The 20,636-nt window shown below is 41.0% G+C and overlaps 1 protein-coding gene across 1 annotated transcript in view; it reads left to right on the top strand.

The window, feature by feature from the left end:
* The window catches only part of cfap20dc (CFAP20 domain containing), a 59,083-nt gene that overhangs the window by 714 nt on the left and 37,733 nt on the right, over positions 1-20,636 (top strand). The window contains exons 3-7 of the mRNA XM_014132319.3: positions 2,323-2,416; positions 2,527-2,599; positions 12,209-12,320; positions 16,629-16,782; positions 17,410-17,556. Coding sequence (XP_013987794.1) covers positions 2,323-2,416; positions 2,527-2,599; positions 12,209-12,320; positions 16,629-16,782; positions 17,410-17,556 — 580 coding nt within the window. The remainder of the gene's footprint in view (positions 1-2,322; positions 2,417-2,526; positions 2,600-12,208; positions 12,321-16,628; positions 16,783-17,409; positions 17,557-20,636) is intronic.

Consider the following 20,636-nt stretch of genomic DNA (forward strand, 5'->3'; position numbering starts at 1 on the left):
TTAGGCTGTATTGCAAATTAGTGCCTGTCAAATGTGTTCCCCTGAATCAACACTAAGTGTTAATTACTATTACAGTGCACCAGACTAACATTTTACACTTATAAGGTTGGTGGCACCAGCCCATGATTTGGTCAGACCCGAATCCTGATCACACCCAAATCATGAGTAATCATCTAATGAAGTCATTCATAGTGTTTAAGTAATATTCAGAAGTGTAATAAATAGACTACTGAGGTAGGCCTATTTATGAAATAAGTTGTTTCATCTAACACGTCCAAGCAGGAATGCATAATTCAAGATGTTTTTATGTGCTAACTAATTCCAATCATTGTCATGCATTTTGGGTTGACAATGAAACTATAGTTTTATTTTACTGTCAAAATAGGACTCCAGAATTTTTATTTTTTGTTCGTTATAGATGAATTACATACATCTTTATGTGCACTAACTAGTATCATAGGCGTATCAATTTCCAATTCAACACCTGAGAAGGTGCAAACTCAACAAATCAACAAGATCGCTAACTCTAAATATAATACCCAATACTAGCCATATATTCATCCAATAGTAAATGTTATGTCCTAAAAACACTTTACAGTTGTAGGCTATTACCCATGGGACTTACAGTGCATTTGGAAAGTATTCAGACCTCTTTACTTTTTCCACATGTTGTTACATTACAACCTTATTCTAAAAACGATTAAAAACACACAATACTCCATAATGACAAAGTGAAAACATAAAAAACAGATACCTTATTAAGTATTCAGACCCTTTGCTATGGGACTCGAAAATTGAGCTCAGGTACATCCTGTTTCTATTGATCATCCTTGAGATGTTTCAACAACTTGATTGGAGTCCACCTGTGGTAAATTCAATTGATTGGACATTATTTGGAAAGGCACACACCTGTCTATATAAGGCCCCACAGTTGAAAGTGCATGTCAGAGCAAAAACCAAGGCATGAGGTCGAAGGAATTGTCCGTAGAGCTCCGATACAGGATTGTGTCGAGGCACAGATCTGGGGAAGGGTAAAAAACTAATTTGTCTGCAGCATTGAAGGTCCCCAAGAACACAGTGGCCTCCATCATTCTTAAATGGGAGAAGTTTGGGTCTACCAAGACTCTTTCTAGAGCTGGCCGCCTGGCCAATCAGGGGATATGGCCCTTGGTCAGGGAGGTGACAAAAAACCCAATGGTCACTCTGACAGAGATCCAGAATTCCTCTGTGGAGATGGGACAATCTTCCAGAATGACAACCATCTCTGCAGCACTCCATCAATCAGGCCTTTATGGTAGAGTATCCAGACGGAAGCCACTCCTCAGTAAAAGGCACATGACAGCCAGCTTGGAAATTGCCAAAAGGCACCTAAAGACTCTCAGACCATGAGAAACAAGATTCTCTGGTCTGATGAAACCAAGATCGAACTCTTTGGCCTGAATGCCAAGCATCATGTCTGGAGGAAAACTGGCACAATCCCTACCGTGAAGCATGGTGGTGGCAGCATCATGCTGTGGGGATGTTTTTCAGTGGCAGGGACTGGGAGACTAGTCAGGATTGAGGGAAAGATGAACAGAGCAAAGTACAGAGAGATGCTTGACGAAAACCTGCTCCAGAGCGCTTAGGACCTCAGACTGGGGAAAAGATTCACCTTACAACAGGAGAACGACCCTAAGCACACAGCCAAGACATTACAGGAGTGGCTTCGGGACAAGTTTCTGAATGTCCTTGAGTGGCCCAGCCATAGCCCGGACTTGAACCCAATCTAACCTCTCTGGAGAGACCTGAAAATATCTGTGCAGCGATGCTCCCCATCCAACCTGACAGAGCTTGAGAGGATCTGCAGAGAAGAATGTGAGAAACTCCCCAAATACAGGTGTGCCAAGCTTGTAGCGTCATACCCAAGAAGACTCGAAACTGTAATCACTGCCAAAGGTGCTTCAACAATGTACTGAGTAAAGTGTCTGAATTCTTATGTAAATGTGATATTTCAGCTTTTTATTTTGAATAACTTTACTAAAATATATTTAAAAAACTATTTTTGCTTTATCATTATGGGGTATTGTGTGTAGATTGATGAGGGGAAAAAAACTATTTCATCCATTTTAGAATAAAGCTGTAACGTAACAAACTGTGGAAAACGTCAAGGGATCTGAATACTTTCCAAATGCACGGTATAGGCCTATGACCGCGCAATGGCATTTGCAAATAATGGTCCAGCCCGTCTGGCATTTGCCAGAATTGCCAGATGGCCAATCTGCCGCTGCTGATATGAATAACCTGATCATCATAATCTAGCATTTTTGCATTGCTCTGCTCTAGGAGTTTGACAAAGAGGTCAAGAGCTTTGTGTACAGTCTGGAGGGGAGCAGCCAAGCTATTAAAATGCAGATGCCAAAGGATGGAAAAATGGCTCGTAAGTCTCAACCATATACTGTCCTAGGCCTATTGAAAAAACAGGGCACGGAGTCTATTACTAATTTACTGTAGGTTGAATAATGTTTGTTTGTTTGATTGTCATTCCAGTTGGACTGGTACAGAGATTCTTGGTCCTCCAGGTGAATGTTTCCCAATGTAAAGACTTCTCTACAGAGCTTGTGTAAGTAGCCTACCGGACCAGTATCCTCTTATTTTCACTTACTTCATGGCCTTGCTTCACACCAGAAAAACCACTGTAATCACACATCTTTAACACTGAAGCTGTCTGTCAGCCATAATCTAACTGCCCCTGGTCACATGTATTCTCCCTCCTCCCAAGATGAGTTGATCATCTATATCCAGCCACTAATTCCACAGGAAAACAGAGTGACAGATTTATTGGTTCCAAAAGACATCCATTAACTTTTAATGTAGACATACGCACGCATGCACACAGACTCTCTCTCTCTGTCTGTCTCTCTCTCTCTCTCTCTCTCTCTCTCTCTCTCTCTCTCTCTCTCTCTCTCTCTCTCTCTCTCTCTCTCTCTCTCTCTCTCTCTCTCTCTCTCTCTCTCTCTCTCTCTCGCCCTCATTATAATGACAGTGAGTTAGTATTGGATAATTCTGTAATCTTTTGTCTACTGAAATTTCATTAAGTTAAGAATAAAAGCCCACAGTGATGGTGTGTCTGAACTGAAGCAATGTGTTTGATAGGACCTGACCATTTTAATGAAGGGACTGACGAGATTTATCTCTGTGACACATTATACTGTGTCACGCTGAGCAGGCACAGGACCTTTATAGTGTGACCCATTAGGAAACTCTGTTCTGCAGGCAGTAGTATATGTAATTACTGTAGCAGATCATCATGTTGAAGGTCGGGTTAGCTTTACACAAAAGGATTACACATTGTTCACAGAGCAGCAACCATATTCACACACATATAAATGCACGCACATGCACACACACTTTAATTAATTCATTCACACATTCTCTCACACACACACACACACACACACACACACACACACACACACACACACACACACACACACTCAAACTTAAATCAATGTGCTTAGTACACAGTAAAGGAGAGATGGCATACACTCTAAACTCTACGTGTAATCCCGTCATCCTCAGAAGAATTTCCATAATCAGAATTTCTAAAATCAACACTTCCGATGAGGTGGATATTAAAAAGTTATTATAAACAAAAGTAATCAGGTGTTACATTATCTAGAGTGATTCAATTCTAGTGTTCTTTTTAATTCAGCAACCTTTTTCTATTTGAGAGAGACAATAACACATTTGTAGAATTGGCTTTTAGCAAGAAGATAATCCATTGTGCTGCAAAACTAATTTCCAGATTAGAAAACAGGCGCTGGCAGTTGATCATATTCAAAGCCCTTGCTTGATTTGTAGTCACAATAATGAAGAGGGTGAAGTAAGTGAAGCAACGGTCTTGGCTGCACACTTTCTTTGCTGGTAACTTGCAGTTCATTCGGTTGAAATGGAAACTTAATCAGTTTGGGACTTTCGGTCTGCCAAATGTGTTCTTCTAACACTTTTGTGAATTGTTCTAAATTGAGTAAATATAGGCCTTAATGTATTACCGGTATATATAGGCCCTATTATGGGCCGAGTATAGGCCCTATATCATTCCACAGAGCAGACTTGTTGGTCCCACTGCAGTGAAAACATTGATGTGATGTTGATGAATTTCATGCATCATCTTTCTGTGTAGTGTTTGTTATTCTGAAGCACTAATTAATAAAGATGCAATAATGGAAAAACGCAGCGTTTCGATTGTGTCCTGGTCACCGGTACCGTGTAATTATGTAAAACTCCAGGCTGGAGAAAATGCAATCCATTAGAGACATTGGTTACTCGCTAGTGTTAATGAAGCTATCGTTCAGATGGAAGAGGGGGCTGTGTGGAAAATGGGCCAGAAGAGCTACTTTAGGCTTTCAGTTTGCTTCTTTCCCTCTATTTCATAAGGTCCTCCTCTCCTACTTTCTCTCTCTCAATCTCCCTCCATCCCCTTCCCCCCTCCCTCCCTGCAGATGATGAAGATACACTACATGACCAAAAGTATGTGAACATCTCATTCCAAAATCATGGGCATTAATATGGAGTTGGTCACCGCTTTGCTGCTATAACAGCCTCCACTCTTCTGGGAAGGCTTTCCGCTAGATGTTGGAACATTGCTGCGGGGACTTGCTTCCATTCAGCCACAAGAGCATTAGTGAGGTCGGGCACTGATGTTGGGCGATTAGGCCTGGCTTGCAGTCGGCGTTCCAATTCATCCCAAAGGTGTTCGATGGGGTTGAGGTCAGGACTCTGTGCAGGCCAGTCAAATTCTTCCACACCGATCTCGACAAACCATTTATGTATGGACCTCGCTTTGTGCACGGGGCACTGTCCACCAAATTTACAGTTGGCACTATGCATTGTGGCAGGTAGCGTTCTCCTGGTATCCGCTAAACCGATATTCATCCGTCGGGACTGTCAGATGGTGAAGCGTGATTCATCACTCCAGAGAAGACGTTTCCACTGCTCCAGAGTCCAATGGCGGCGAGCATAATACCACTCCAGCTAACGCTTGCTGCTTGGCCATGGAAACCCATTTCATGAAGCTCCCGACGAACAGTTCTTGTGCTGACATTGCTTCCAGAGGCAGTTTGGAACTTGGTAGTGAGTGTTGCAACCGAGAACAGGCGATTTTTACGCTCTACACTCTTCAGCACTTAACGGGCCCATTCTGTGAGCTTGTGTGGCCTATCACTTCGCGGCTGAGCCGTTGTTGCTTCTAGACGTTTCCACTTCACAATAACAGCACTTACAGTTGACCGGGGTCGCTCTAGTAGGGCAGAAATTGAACAAACTGACTTGTTGCAAAGGTGGCATCCTATGATGGTGCCACGTTGAAAGTCACTGAGCTCTTCAGTAAGGCCATTCTACTGCCAATGTTTGTACATGGAGATTGCATGGCTGTGTGCTCAAATTTATACACCTGTCAGCAATGGGTGTGGCTGAAATAGCCATCTCCGCTAATTTGAAGGGGTGTCCACATACTTTTGTATATATAGTGTAGATGAATAATAGCATAGTACGTTATGATTGCATTCAGAACTGATCACAGTAACAGTAATTGGTGCTCACCAGTGTAGTACCCGACCATGGGCGAGGTGAGGAGATGAGATGTTTAATCATATCTGCTAGGCGGAGTAGAGGTAACAGGTGAACACTGTTCCAAAGCCCATTACAGAGGAAAGACATGCTGGGAGACAGAGGATGTCCCAAATGGCACCCTGTTCCCTATATAGTTCACTACTTTTGACCAGAGTCCTATGGGCCCTAGTCAAAAGTAGTGCACTATAAAAGGAATAGGGTGCCATTTGGGAACCTGAGAGAGGCTGTTTAGCATCAGGACAGCCATGTTGATAGGCCTTGTCTTAATTTGTGTCTGTGTGAATAGAGGTTAAACACACCATCTCAGCTGTAGGCCAGATAGCTTGATCAGTTGTTAACATGGGTGTGTGTGTGTGTGTGTGTGTGTGTGTGTGTGTGTGTGTGTGTGTGTGTGTGTGTGTGTGTGTGTGTGTGTGTGTGTGTGTGTGTGTGTGTGTGTGTGACGGAGGAGAACCCAAGCCATTTGCCATATCCTTATGTGTTTTTGCTTAGAATCATTTCATGAGTAGGGTTGCAAAACTAACAGTAATTTACCAAAGTTACCAGAATCTTCAGTAATTTCTTCGGTGTTTTCAGCAATTCTATATTTCATTTTCATAATTTTTGTCCATATTGTCCATGAGTTTTTGGTGGATAGACCATATGGTTCAACAGAAAATAGCGTTATTAATAAGGTTGATGTTCGCGCCCCTTTCGTAAATCTAATTAGCATAATAAAAAAATCCCCATAAAAATGTGTCAGTTTAAGCTAGAGATATCAGTTGGATGCGTCTCAATCCACCGCATCCGCCTATGTAACACTTCCAAAAATCTGTCTTCTCACAAAATCGTCTGAACGGTTTGGCCTAGAAAACTTTTATTATGACCCCTCTATGGAGAGATGAGACTCTCAAGAACACGATGGTGTTCTGCGTGTTGCTCTACGACCCCCCCCCCCCCCCCACGTGTCTTGGGACTAGTCTGAAGTTGGTACAGCCGATCTGCCAACTTCTGTCTGTCAATTTGAACTACACCCTAATATGACCCCTCTGTGTTAAGGTGAGACTCACGAACACGTACATGCCGGTTGTTTTGCTCAAGGACGCCCACAGGCCTCACAAGTCTCTTCTGAATATCCCCAATGTACCAGTTGTCAATGTACCAGTTGAAAAAAATGTGGTTAGACAGTATATATGGAGACTGTTTAGTGACAACAAAAAAATTAACAAATGTTTCCTGATCAAAAAATTATGTCATATTAATTTTTGATACTTCAAGGGGTCTTAAAATTCTAAATCAAATTATCCTAGGTATGACCGTCTTAAAAAAAAAAATGCATATAGCGTATGTCACGCCCTGATCTGTTTCACCTGTCCTTGTGCTTGTCTCCACCCCCTCTAGGTGTCGCTTATTATCCCCAGTGTATTTATCCCTGTGTTTCCTGTCTCTCTGTGCCAGTTCGTCTTGTTTGTCAAGTCAACCAGCGGTTTTGTGTCTCAGCTCCTGCTTTTCCCAGTCTCTCTTTTCTCGCCCTCCTGGTTTTGACCCTTGCCTGTCCTGACTCTGAGCCCGCCTGCCTGACCACTCTGCCTGCCCCTGACCTCGAGCCTGCCTGTCATCTTGTACCGTTTGGACTCTGACCTGGTTTATGAACTCTCGCCTGTACCCGACCTGCCTTTTGCTATAATAAATATCGGAGCTCAACCATCTGCCTCCTGTGTCTGCATTTGGGTCTCGCCTTGTACCCTTATAGCTTAGTAGTACCCCAGCTTTGTCATTAAATGTTTTATTTTAAAACCATATTATTTAATTATTTTCTATATTTTACATGTGATAAGCCCACACAGAGGGACAGAAATAAGCACAGACACCTGTGATAATCTGAAGTACCAAAGAAATGCCATTAGATATCATCTTGTAAAATTCCCCCAAAAACTTGAAATCTACAAAAATTCGAGTAGTTTCCTGGTAACATTTGCAACCCTAATCATGAGTAATATGCTTACTTGCACACACAACTTAAAATGGTTTAAATATACAACCGTTTTTCAGCAATCTCTGTACCTCAGATCACACAGTCCTCAACTTGTGACAAATCCGAACTTGAGTTGGCTCAATCTGCCGAAAGCTCTCTGTACCCAAAGTAGCAAATGTTTCATTGTTCACATTGTTCAACTGAAGGTTGTATCAGTTTTGTATCAATGATGCATGTATACTTAATTCAGAATAACCATATAACCTTGAGACTGAGAAAAATTATTTGTGCTCTGCCTTTGAGCCATTTGGCTTTTAGCCCCCAGTGCTATTATGCTACTATGATTACCAAACTAGACGGAATTGCTATGCTATTTATTTTGTACTATGCCCTTGCATCTAAGATGTAACTTACTCTTGCATGTATCCAGAAGAATTTGGTATCACATTTGTTACTTTGACCACCACCAGCCAAGTCAATTTACCAGAAATTGTGAGTCAACAGTGTGTATGTGTGTGTGATCTCCCCCTGGCTTTTACATTTTTCATTTTTTTTTTACACCTATATGACTTTTTATGAAATCCTGTGTGTCTGTGTGTGTCTTTGCAGAGAATGCATGCAACGTACAGTGAATGCCGTAAAAGATAGGCCAATATACAAAATGTTATTATAATGACACTTTGTTTGATGTCTTAATAACACATCCTCAGGGGCTTTAAGCTAGCTGTAACATTACATTTTCACCCCTCAACACATCTTCATTCCTCACACAAATTGAATTCTGTTTTCAGGGTGGGGATCGGTAGATAGGTGCTATAATTCAGTGGAGGTGGTGAAAGTGAATTAGCATGTAAATTGATTAATTCCCTCTTCTCTTCTACCCTCCACCTCTAACAATGAAGGGGATGCATCTTATCACGCTGACACAAGACAATAGATTATGCTCCTGAAAGCTGTGTTAGTGGAAAAATAGGCCAGCTCTCCCTAACTGTTAAAGAGGGAATCCGCATTTGAAACAACAATGGTTTTGGTTAACAGCTGAGGGACGGGCCTGGAGAAATGTTATTTTTTAATGAGCCTATTGATGCAAGGACCATCCAATATATCACAATTATAGTTGTAAGCATATATTGAGACTACAGTTGTGTGTACATTTACAATGTTTACAAATATTGGAGAAAAACAAGCTTATATTTTAGGTTCTGATGGGGTACAACAGTTGAACTAAGCTCATGAGGCCTTTACTAATTATATTCTTCAAGAATCAATGAGTATATATCATCAGTTTATAAGTCCAAAAAATGGATGTAGCAACTGCAGGTTTGTTCCTTTAAAAGATCAATCTTATTTTTATTATTAAAACCATAACATTTCATTTCACATTGTAGTCATTTAGCAGATGCTCTTATCCAGAGCGACTTACAGGAGCAATTAGGGTTACAGTGCATTCAGAAAGTATTCAGACCCGTTCACATTTTCCACATTTGTTACGTTACAGCCTTATTCTAAAATAGATTAAATTAGTTTTTTACCTCAATAATCTACACACAATACCTTATAATGACAAAGTGAAAGTGGGTTAATTTTAGATTTTTTTGCAAATGTATTAAAACTAAAAAACAGGTACCTTATTTACATAAGTATTCAGACCCTTTGCTATGAGACTTGAAATTGAGCTCAGGTGCATCCTGTTTCCATTGATCATCCTTGAGATGTTTAGATTGGAGTACACCTGTGGTCAAATTAATTGATTGGACATGATTTGGAAAGGCACACACTTGTCTACTGTATAAGGTCCCACAGTTGACAGTGCATATCAGAGCAAAAACCAAGCCATCAGGTCGAAGGAATTGTCCGTAGATCTCCAATACAGGATTGTGTCGAGGGTACCAAAAAAGGGTACCCAAAATTTCTGCAGCATTGAAGCTCCCCAAGAACACAGTGACCTCCATCATTCTTAAATGGGAGAAGTTAGGAACCACCAAGACTGTTCCTAGAGCTGGCCGCCCGGCCAAACTGAGCAATCGGGGGGGAGAAAGGCCTTGGTCAGGGAGGTGACCAAGAACCCGATGGTCACTCTGACAGAGCTCCAGAGGTCCTCTGTGGAGAAGGGAGAAGCTTCCAGAAGGACACACCTCTCTGCAGCACTCCACCAATCAGGCCTGTATGGTAGGGTGGCCAGACTGAAGCCACTTTTCAGTAAAAGGCACATGACAGCCCGCTTGGAGTTTGCCAAAAGGCACCCAAAGGATTCTCAGACCATGAGAAACAAGATTCTCTGGTCTGATGAAACCAAGATTGAACTCTTTGGCCTGAATGCCAAGCGTCACATCTGGAGGAAACCTGACACCTTCCCTACGGGGAAGCATAGTGGTGGCAGCATCATGCTGTTGGGATGTTTTTCAGCAGCAGGGACTGGGAGACTAGTCAGGATCGAGGGAAAAATAAATTCAGCAAAGTACAGAGAGATCTTTGAGGGAAAACCTGCTCCAGAGCGCTCGGGACTTCAGACTGGGGCGAAGGTTCACCTTCCAACAGGACAACGATCCCAAGCACACAGCCAAGACAATGCAGGAGTGGCTTCGGGACATGTTTCTGAATGTCCTTGAGTGGCCCAGCCAGAGCCCGAACCCAATCTAACCTCTCTGGAGAGACCTGAATATAGCTGTGCAGTGATGCTCCCCATCCAACTGACAGTGCTTGAGACGATCTGCAGAGAAGAATGTGAGAAACTCCCCAAATACAGGTGTGCCAAGCTTGTAGTGTCATACCCAAGAAGACTTAAGGCTGTAATCGCTGCTGAAGGTGCTTCAACAAAGTACTGAGTAAAGGGTCTGAAAATGTATGTAAAAGTGATATTTCAAGGTGTATGAGTACGTTCCGAATGCACTGTAAGTGCCTTGTTCAGGGGCATATTGGCATATTCTTCACGTAGTCGGCTTGGAGATTCCATCCAGCGACCTTTCGGTTACTTGCCCAACTCTCTCAAGGCTACACTCTTACAAAAAAGAGTTCCAAAAGGATTCTTCAGCTGTTCCCATAGGAAAACCGTTTTTGGTTCCAGGTAAGACACTATTTTGTTTCAGGTAGAAACCTTTTGGGTTCATGAAGCATGCTCATAGGAGAGGGTTCTACATGGAACCCAAAAGTGTTCTTCTCAGAACCAAAAAGGGTTCTTCAAAGGGTTCTCCTATGGGGACAGCCCAAAGAACCCTTTTAGGTTCTAGATAGCACCTTTTTTTCTAAGACATGAAAGCTTTGTTGTAATATATACTGCTAAAAAAAATAAAGGGAACACTTAAACAACACATCCTAGATCTGAATGAAAGAAATAATCTTATTAAATACTTTTTTCTTTACATAGTTGAATGTGCTGACAACAAAATAACACAAAAATAATCAATGGAAATCCAATTTATCAACCCATGGAGGTCTGGATTTGGAGTCACACTCAAAATTAAAGTGGAAAACCACACTACAGGCTGATCCAACTTTGATGTAATGTCCTTAAAACAAGTCAAAATGAGGCTCAGTAGTGTGTGTGGCCTCCACGTGCCTGTATGACCTCCCTACAACGCCTGGGCATGCTCCTGATGAGGTAGCGGATGGTCTCCTGAGGGATCTCCTCCCAGACCTGGACTAAAGCATCCATCAACTCCTGGACAGTCTGTGGTGCAACGTGGTGTTGGTGGATGGAGCAAGACATGATGTCCCAGATGTGCTCAATTGGATTCAGGTCTGGGGAACGGGCGGGCCAGTCCATAGCATCAATGCCTTCCTCTTGCAGGAACTGCTGACACACTCCAGCCACATGAGGTCTAGCATTGTCTTGCATTAGGAGGAACCCAGGGCCAACCGCACCAGCATATGGTCTCACAAGGGGTCTGAGGATCTCATCTCGGTACCTAATGGCAGTCAGGCTACCTCTGGCGAGCCCATGGAGGGCTGTGCGGCCCCCCAAAGAAATGCCACCCCACACCATGACTGACCCACCTCCAAACCGGTCATGCTGGAGGATGTTGCAGGCAGCAGAACGTTCTCCACGGCGTCTGGCAGTGCTTCTCCTGCTCCTCCTTGCACAAAGGCGGAGGTAGCGGTCCTGCTGCTGGGTTGTTGCCCTCCTATGGCCTCCTCCACGTCTCCTGATGTACTGGCCTGTCTCCTGGTAGCACCTCCATACTCTGGACACTACACTGACAGACACAGCAAACCTTCTATCCACAGCTCGCATTGATGTGCCATCCTGGATGAGCTGCACTACCTGAGCCACTTGTGTGGGTTGTAGCCTCCGTCTCATGCTACCACTAGAGTGAAAGCACCGCGAGCATTCAAAAGTGACCAAAACATCAGCCAGGAAGCATAGGAACTGAGAAGTGGTCTGTGGTCCCCACCTGCAGAACCACTCCTTTATTGGGGGTGTCTTGCTAATTGCCTATTATTTCCACCTGTTGTCTATTCCATTTGCACAACAGCATGTGAAATGTATTGTCAATCAGTGTTGCTTCCTAAGTGGACAGTTTGATTTCACAGAAGTGTGATTGACTTGGAGTTACATTGTGTTGTTTAAGTGTTCCCTTTATTTTTTGGAGCAGTGTATAATTGCTGTTCACTATTACCTCATGAATTCCTTCACTTGTTTTTCAGGATAACCGATTTAGGTCATCTGAAAAGGAGGCTGTACCTATCCACGGTTCATAAAGAGTTCTCTGCTACACCCTTGCATGCAAGGATACCTTTAGGTCTGAAACGCAACATTGTGAGTATTGCCCTCGCCTCCACCGCTACCATAAGTACAATATATCAAGGCTGCTGGTGACTTAAGAAAGTTCTGCCAATTTCTACCAGCTCGAAAGAGACTATACCAGCTTACAATTCTAGGGAGAGAGAACATTTTTGTAATGTTATCTGTAATGTTCTGATGTTTGAGTGTCCAGTTTTCCGTTAGTTATAGGAACATTCTATCTATGTCAGCAAAAAACCTTATGAGAGCCTATTTAGCATGTTTTGGTGTTAGAGTTAGGACAATTCCTTAATGTCAAACATAACTTACCATGGTACCATGTTCTCAGAATATTCAATATTAACGTTCAAGACACGTTTCATTGGATGTTGCAAGAACATTTGCGTGTCCTGTTTTCTGAGGGTTCTGAGAATATTCTATCAACGTCACACCAAACATACACAGAGCATGGTTGCCATGTTCTTAGAATATAAGATATTTATGTTTTAGACACATTTAATGGGAGGTTGCAAGAACATTCATGTTTTCAGTTTTCTGAGGGTTAGGAGAATATTCCATCAACAATACACCAAACATACACAGAACTTGGTGCCATGTTCTCCAAATATAAGATATTAATGTTATAGACACGTTTCATTGTAACATTGCAAGAGCATTCCTGTGTTCAAAGACATTTAAAACATAGGACATTCTGTTATGGTCCCCTGGAGGGTTTTGTTTAGTTCCCGGGTTGTTCCGGGTGACGTCCCCAAATACGTTTTTCAGGATGTCGCCTGATGGTCCCAAAGAAAAGTTCTTCCCCCAAAAAACTTTTCTGAAGGTCCCCTGGTTGGAAAAATGTATGGGATTATATATTGTACCAGGTAAATATTGTACCAGTCAAAGGTTTGGACACCTACTCATTCAAGGGTTTTTCTTTATTTTTACTATTTTCTACAAATAACACATATGGAATCACGTAGTAACCAAAAAAGTGTTGAACAATCTAAATATATTTTATATTCTTCAAAGTAGCCTTCATTTGCCTTCATGACAGCTTTTCACACTCTTGGCATTCTCTCAACCTTCACCTGGAATGCTTTTTCAACAGTCTTGAAGGAGTTCCCACATACTGTATGCTGACCACTTCATATGCTGAGCACTTGTTGGCTGCTTTTCCTTCACTCTGCAGTCCAACTCATCCCAAAGCATCTCAATTGGGTTGAGTGATTGTGGAGGCCAGGTCATCTGATGCAGCACTCCATCACTCTCCTTCTTGGTCAAATAGCCCTTACACAGCCTGGAGGTGTGTTGGGTCATTGTCCTGTTGTAAAACAAATGATAGTCCCACTAAGTGCAGACCAGATGTAATGGCGTATCGCTGCAGAAAGCTGTGGTAGCCATGCTGGTAAAGTGTGCTTTGAATTCTAAATAAATCACTGACAGTGTCACCAGCAAAGCACCCTACACCATCACACCTCCTCCTCCATGCTTCACGGTGGGAACCACACATGCGGAAATCATCCGTTCACCTACTCTGCGTCTCACAATGATACAGCGGTTGGAACCAAAACTCTCACATTTTCACTCATCAGAACAAAGGATAGATATGGTGTCCTTTAGTAGTGGTTTCTTTGCAGCAATTGAACCACGAAGGACTGATTCACACAGTCTCCTCTTGATGTTGAGATGTGTCTGTTACTTGAACTCTGTGAAGCATTTATTTGGGCTGCAATTTCTGAGGCTGAAAACTGAAATGAACTTATCCTCTGCAGCAGAGGTAACATCATAGCCCCTGGTTTTTGCGACTGCACTTGAAGAAACATTCAAAGTTCTTGAATATTTCCGGATTGAATGACCTTCATGTCTTAAAGTAATGATGGACTGTCGTTTCTCTTTGTGTTCTCAGCTGTTCTTGCCATAATATGGACTTGGGCTTTAACCTGTTATGGATAGGGGGCAGTATTTTCACAGCCGGATAAAAAACGTACCCGATTTAATCTGATTATTACTCCTGCCCAGAAACTAGAATATGCATATAATTATTAGCTTTGGATAAAAAACACTCCAAAGTTTCTAAAACTGTTTGAATGGTGTCTGTGAGTATAACAGAACTCATTTGGCAGGCCAAAACCTGAGAAGATTCTGTACAGGAAGTACCCTGTCTGACCATTTCTTGGCCTTCTTTGCCATCTCTATCCATTACAAAGGATCTCTGCTGTTACGTGACACTTCCTACGGCTCACATGGTCTCTCAGAAGGCGGCAAAAAGCTGAATCGTGGCTTTGCAGGCTCTGGTTGAAACAAAGTAGCGCGTTTGGGTAGTGGCTGGTTACAGTACTGTGAGACTCAGGCTCGTGCCCGCGTCGACAGAATGCTTTGTTTTCTTTCCTCTGTTTACCTAAACAGAGATTCCCGGTCAGAATATTATCGCTTTTTTACGAGAAAAATGGCATAAAAATGGATTTTAAACAGCGGTTGACATGCTTCGAAGTACGGTAATGGAATATTTAGAAATCTTTTGTCACGAATTGCGCCATGCTCGTAACCCTTATTTACACTTCGGATAGTGTCTAGAACGCACGAACAAAACGCCGCTATTTGGATATAACGATGGATTATTTTGGACCAAACCAACATTTGTTATTGAAGTAGCAGTCCTGGGAGTGCATTCTGACAAAGACAACAAAGGTAATCAAACTTTTGTAATAGTAAATCTGACTTTGGTCAGGGCTAAACTTGGTCGGTGTCTAAATAGCTAGCCGTGATGGCTGGGCTATCTACTGAGAATATTGCAAAATGTGCTTTCACCGAAAAGCTATTTTAAAATCGGACATATCGAGTGCATAGAGGAGTTCTGTATCTATAATTCTTAAAATAATTGTTATGTTTTTTGTGAACGTTTATCGTGAGTAATTTAGTAAATTCACCGGATGTTTGCGGGGGGTATGCTAGTTCTGAACGTCACATGCTAATGTAAAAAAGCTGGTTTTTGATATAAATATGAACTTGATTGAACAAAACATGCATGCATTGTATGACATAATGTCCTAGGGTTGTCATCTGATGAAGATCATCAAAGGTTAGTGCTGCATTTAGCTGTGGTTTTGTTTTTTGTGACATTATATGCTAGCTTGAAAAATGGGTGTCTGATTATTTCTGGCTGGGTACTCTGCTGACATAATGTAATGTTTTGTTTTCGCTGTAAAGCCTTTTTGAAATCGGACAGTGTGGTTAGATTAACGAGAGTCTTGTCTAAAATAGTCATATGTTTGAAAAATTGAAGTTTTCGGATTTTAGAGGAATTTGTATTTCGCGCCACGCCCATCATTGGATTTTGGAGCAGGTGTTCCGCTAGCGGAACGTCTAGATGTAAGAGGTTAACCAAATAGGGCTATCTTCTGTATACCACCCCTACCTTGTCAAAACACAACTGATTGTCTGAAACGAGAGAAGGAGAAGGAAATAAATTCCACATATTAACAAGGCACACCTGTTAATTTAAATCCATTCCAGGTGACTACCTCATGAAGCTGGTTGAAAGAATTCCAAGAGTGTGCAAAGCTGTCATCAAGGCAAAGGGTGGCTACTTTGAAGAATTTCAAATGTAAAAAAATATTTTGATTTGTTTAACACTTTTTTGGTTACTACATGATTCCATATGTGTTATTTCATAGTTTTGATTTCTTCACTATTATTCTAAAATGTAGAAAATAGGAAAAACCTAAAGCAAAACCCAGGTATGAGTAGGTGTGTCCAAACTTTTGATTGATACTGTTTAGTGACAAATAAAAACAGTTAAATACATGTAAAAAATATTTTAAAAAATGTTTTCTGATCTTTCCTATATCTCTAAGGATAGACACTTCAGAACAAAGTTCCTTTTGATTTTTAGGGGGGTGGGGGGGGGAACTATCTGTTGTTCCATGTAGTGAATCTTTTTCTTATTCAATGCGTTTGTATGGGCTAATAGCAGTAAGGCCAAATAAATATTTTTTTCAAATTCATTTTTGATACTTCATGGGGTCTTAAAAATTCAAAATCAAATAGAAAAAGGATCTTTGGTATGACCTTTTTATTCCATATAGTTTAGTAGAACAATCACAGTAAGGTACTTAATTGTTACCCACAAATGATTTGATATTGAGATAAAAACGTCTGCATTGGACCTGTAAAGGAATGTTCTCTAAAGTTATGGGAGCATTTGTTGTTAGCTGGGATATTGCTTCAACAAACTTTTTAACAAAAAAACAGGGACAAGGAGGACAGCTGTCGACTGTTTAAATTGCTTTAGATCATCTGAACAAAACAATTTCCTTCTCTTCCCTCTTTTCTCATCTCTAGTGGTGCAACATGTGCATCGACCTTGTGTCATTCACCAGTGAGCTGTTTAAAGGTGCAGGGTTCTTATCCTTGGATGGAATCACTGTCTCTGCCAGCTGTAAGTTACGGAGAATCTTCACCATGAAGACTGAGCCTGCAGGGGCTTCTGATGGAGGTAAGACATTCAGTCAGTCACTCACACCAAAACACTCTAAACGCTCCATCATGGCAAGACATGTCTTCTTAATTTTTGTCCATTCCATGGATATTAAACTGTATATTTTTATTCTGAAGAACAGTAGGCCTTTTTGAAAATCGATGCTTGGCCTACCATGGTAGGTTGCTTAAACAGTCATGGTAAGCCGATGTGTATCATGTGAATAGCCTCTTCCTACATAGTGAATCAATGGCACACCCCAGGGTGAGTCCAACCTCACACCTCCATCCCTCACAGAGCATCACGACAGTGATGTTTGTTGAGAACTGATATGGCACAGTAACACCTTGAGCTGCAGATTACTTGTGTGTGTGTGTGTGTGTGTGTGTGTGTGTGCGCGTGTGCGCGTGTGTGCGTGCGTGCGTGCGTGCGTGCGTACACCCACTACACTGCCTGCTAATTCATCTGGAAAATGGATAGGCCTGGAATTTTTATTTTTTTTTTGTGAATTATAATTCAAAAGCTTATTTTCTCTTCCTTGAGAAAGCCAATACCTCCATAATTATGTTTTCAGCTAGATCACTTTTGGTTTATTTCATTCTCTTGTTTCCTGCTTAGTTTTTGGTTTTTGTTTTCCCTCTGTAGACCTATATATTGGTGGAAATGGTCCCTTGGACTCGATCCCTCGGAGCTGCCAGTTTCCCCCTGACGTCCACCAGGTGATCCAGGTAAAGAACATGGAGAGGCTGAGACTGGCAGACCTGAAGACTTGCCCTCTCAACTCTGAGTCTGGTGGGTGAGACAACACATCTATGAAGTAAATAGATAAAGAACCTACATCCCTTCTGTTGCACACTCAAAATCATGTGTGGTTGTGACTTTCTTCATTTGAGAGAACAAATGTAACCACATTGCACTCTGTGTTTATTTATAATCCCCCTCTTTGGTTGGAACAAGCACGTTATTGTTGGGATAGAGCTTGTTCATCTGAGTTCTTGAGTGTCAATACCTGACCAAGTGATTGTCCAATAATAGTAACAATAACCCATTAATACAAAACAATCAAATCAAGTCCAGTATTTATTTTCTTCAAACAGTTCAAGGCTATGTCCATTTTGTTCCGTCTTTGACCAAGAAACAAATAATAATTCAGTTCAATTAATTTCCATATAAGCCAGACTTTTCCATTTGTTTCAAACAGACACCAGTAATTCTCTGAAATTGGTTTGCCCTTTCTGGCTCCTACTGTTTTTGTTTCTCTGATTGGATATGCTTCATGACTGGCTAAACTCAGCCTCAGACCCCCACATCTAACCAAAGTAAACATAGTCCCATAGTTGCAAACAGTTTTCCATTTATTGAAAGCAGCATATTACAAATCTTTATCTTTGAAATGTAAAATGTGTTTTGTTTTTCAATATGCCCATAACATGTTTAAACACAAATAAACAGTCGAATATAGATTGTGCTTTTCCAGACACTTTTGTTTCGTGTAATCATGTGCAGATAGTTTGCTTGTCTCACATGGCTTACATAATAATCTGTCAGTTCAGTAATCTCCTGTTGATTCCTGAGCTGCTATCACAGATGGTATGTAAAGTCTAATAGAGTTTCTGAGGGATTAAATACATAAAGACAGGGCCTTAAAGGCATACCCAGGAAGACAGCATCATCAGAGTACAGCAATGCCCATTGAGATTATGTGGCTTTACATAACCATTCCTCCATAACTTTGAAAGGCGGTCAAAGTTCCATTGTTGTTTTGTGTACATTTTTTTGTTTTTGTTTTATGGTTGAAAGCAATGAAAAACCAGAACAGGCAGTAAGTAGTACTTTAAAGGACTTGTCTTTATTCTCATCTAAAAGCTTCCACTCTGCTGCAGGCGGCACAGTGCGATTGTTACACTCTAAAACCCAGGTGGCCTTTGGAATTTGGCTCGCACATCACCCCGCACCTGTACACCCAGAGAGAGAGAACAGCAATTATATGTGTTTATGAGGGAGAAAGACATGCGCCAGTGATTCAGCAGCCCCACTCTGCTCCCCTACAGACAGACAGTACCTCTGTGGCCTTTTTATCAGCGCATATTTATTTGTTCTGACAGCTGTCTCCAGCATGTTGAGTCACTTGGCCGTGCCATTAGAAATGAACGGTAATCACGTGCACACACACACACATGGACGCATGCATGCATGCATACACACACACACATTCACACACACACATTCACACACATGCAATGCACACACAAATTAGTCCTCATAATTGGTTGGTCGAGTTATTAGCATAACATGCCTAATAATGATTAAAAGGGATTGCTATTAAAGTAGACATCCAATCTAATTGTGTAAAAAAGACTGTTGCTAATTACTGTTTCTTGAGTTTAGTACATTCGTCAGCCAAACAGCAAATTAAAAGATTAAACATTTATAGAGATTTTTTGGTTGTTGTTGAGAGAGAACAGTTGAACCAATTTCATGCTGGGTTATTGTATTTTCACCAATGGTGTGACCTTGTCTTTAGGTTCATCCAATTATCACTAGGCACTTTTCTATGGAAAAGTGTAGGCGGGTTGTTCCCGTTTGGGCAGTGTGGTGAAGAAAACCTTTATTTCCCCTAATTTTAACATTCTGTCATGACGAGCACATGTTCAACTTAAAAAAAAAAAAAATTAAATCTCAAGAGGTTATTATTATTATTATTATTTATTTGTTATATGGTAAGTGCCTATTAAGTGCCAAAGAAAGTAACGGTGTTGAACGTAACAGAGTTGACGATTTCATCTTAAATCAGCCATAAATCCCCTTGTGACAGGGGGAATGGAAGCTTGTTGTGTGCAACAATTAGGGGCAATTGAATGCAAACTTCACAACAACAACAAAAATATTGTGAAAAAATGATTGCCTGTCTATTTATGGGAAACAGGGTTGACGTGTAATGTTCGACCCACTCAGTTTTCCACCACAAAACCAGAAAATTGCAACATAAAGTAGAACCAGCTCACCTGCTTTGACTATTAGATTTGACATTTTTTTACATTCCAGTCATTTAGCAGACCCTCTTATCCAGATCGACCTACAGTAGTGAGTGCATACATTTTCATACTGGTTCCCTGTGGGGATCGAACCCGCAACACTGGTTTTGCAAGTGCCATGCTCTACCAAGTGAGCCACACAGGACTGATGTTTAATGTTTCTTTTGAAAAATAATATTTAAATAGGAATAGTTTCACCATTATTAAAATGAGTTGTTTTTTTAACCTTAAAATAAATCAATAATCACATTAAATAAATAATAATCTTCAGAAACTACTGTATCAAAGCAACAAAATAACAAGGGGTTTACAAAAATCTGATTTACAAAATTTTCCATTTGGTCTATATTAAAGAGCACTTCATTTAATATAACAGGCTATTAAAATCCAATATTGGTGCATCATTTTTACTTAAAATATCAAAAGGACGCAAAAGGTACTCATTTTGTGGAACGACCCAGGCCTGTAAGTTTTGGTGTTTCAAACCAATCAGAGTCAAGCTTCTGCATTTATATAAAGGAAGCTATGGTGCTTATTTCCCACTCCCAATATTCCTCCAATTAGTTATACCACAGTTTCTGTAACATAACTACAGTTGAAGTCAGAAGTTTACATGCACCTTAGCCAAATACATTTAAACTCACAATTCCTAGTAAAAATTCCCTGTCTTAGGTCTGTTAGGATCACCACTTTATTTTAAGAATGTGAAATGTCAGAATAATAGTAGAGAGAATGATTTATTTCAGCTTTTATTTCTTTCATCACATTCCCAGTGGGTCAGAAGTTTACATACACTCAATTAGTATTTAGTAGCATTGCCTTTAAATAGTTTAACTT

Source organism: Salmo salar, chromosome 12, assembly GCF_965601325.2.
Source record: "Salmo salar chromosome 12, fSalSal1, whole genome shotgun sequence".
Lineage (NCBI taxonomy): Eukaryota > Metazoa > Chordata > Actinopteri > Salmoniformes > Salmonidae > Salmo > Salmo salar.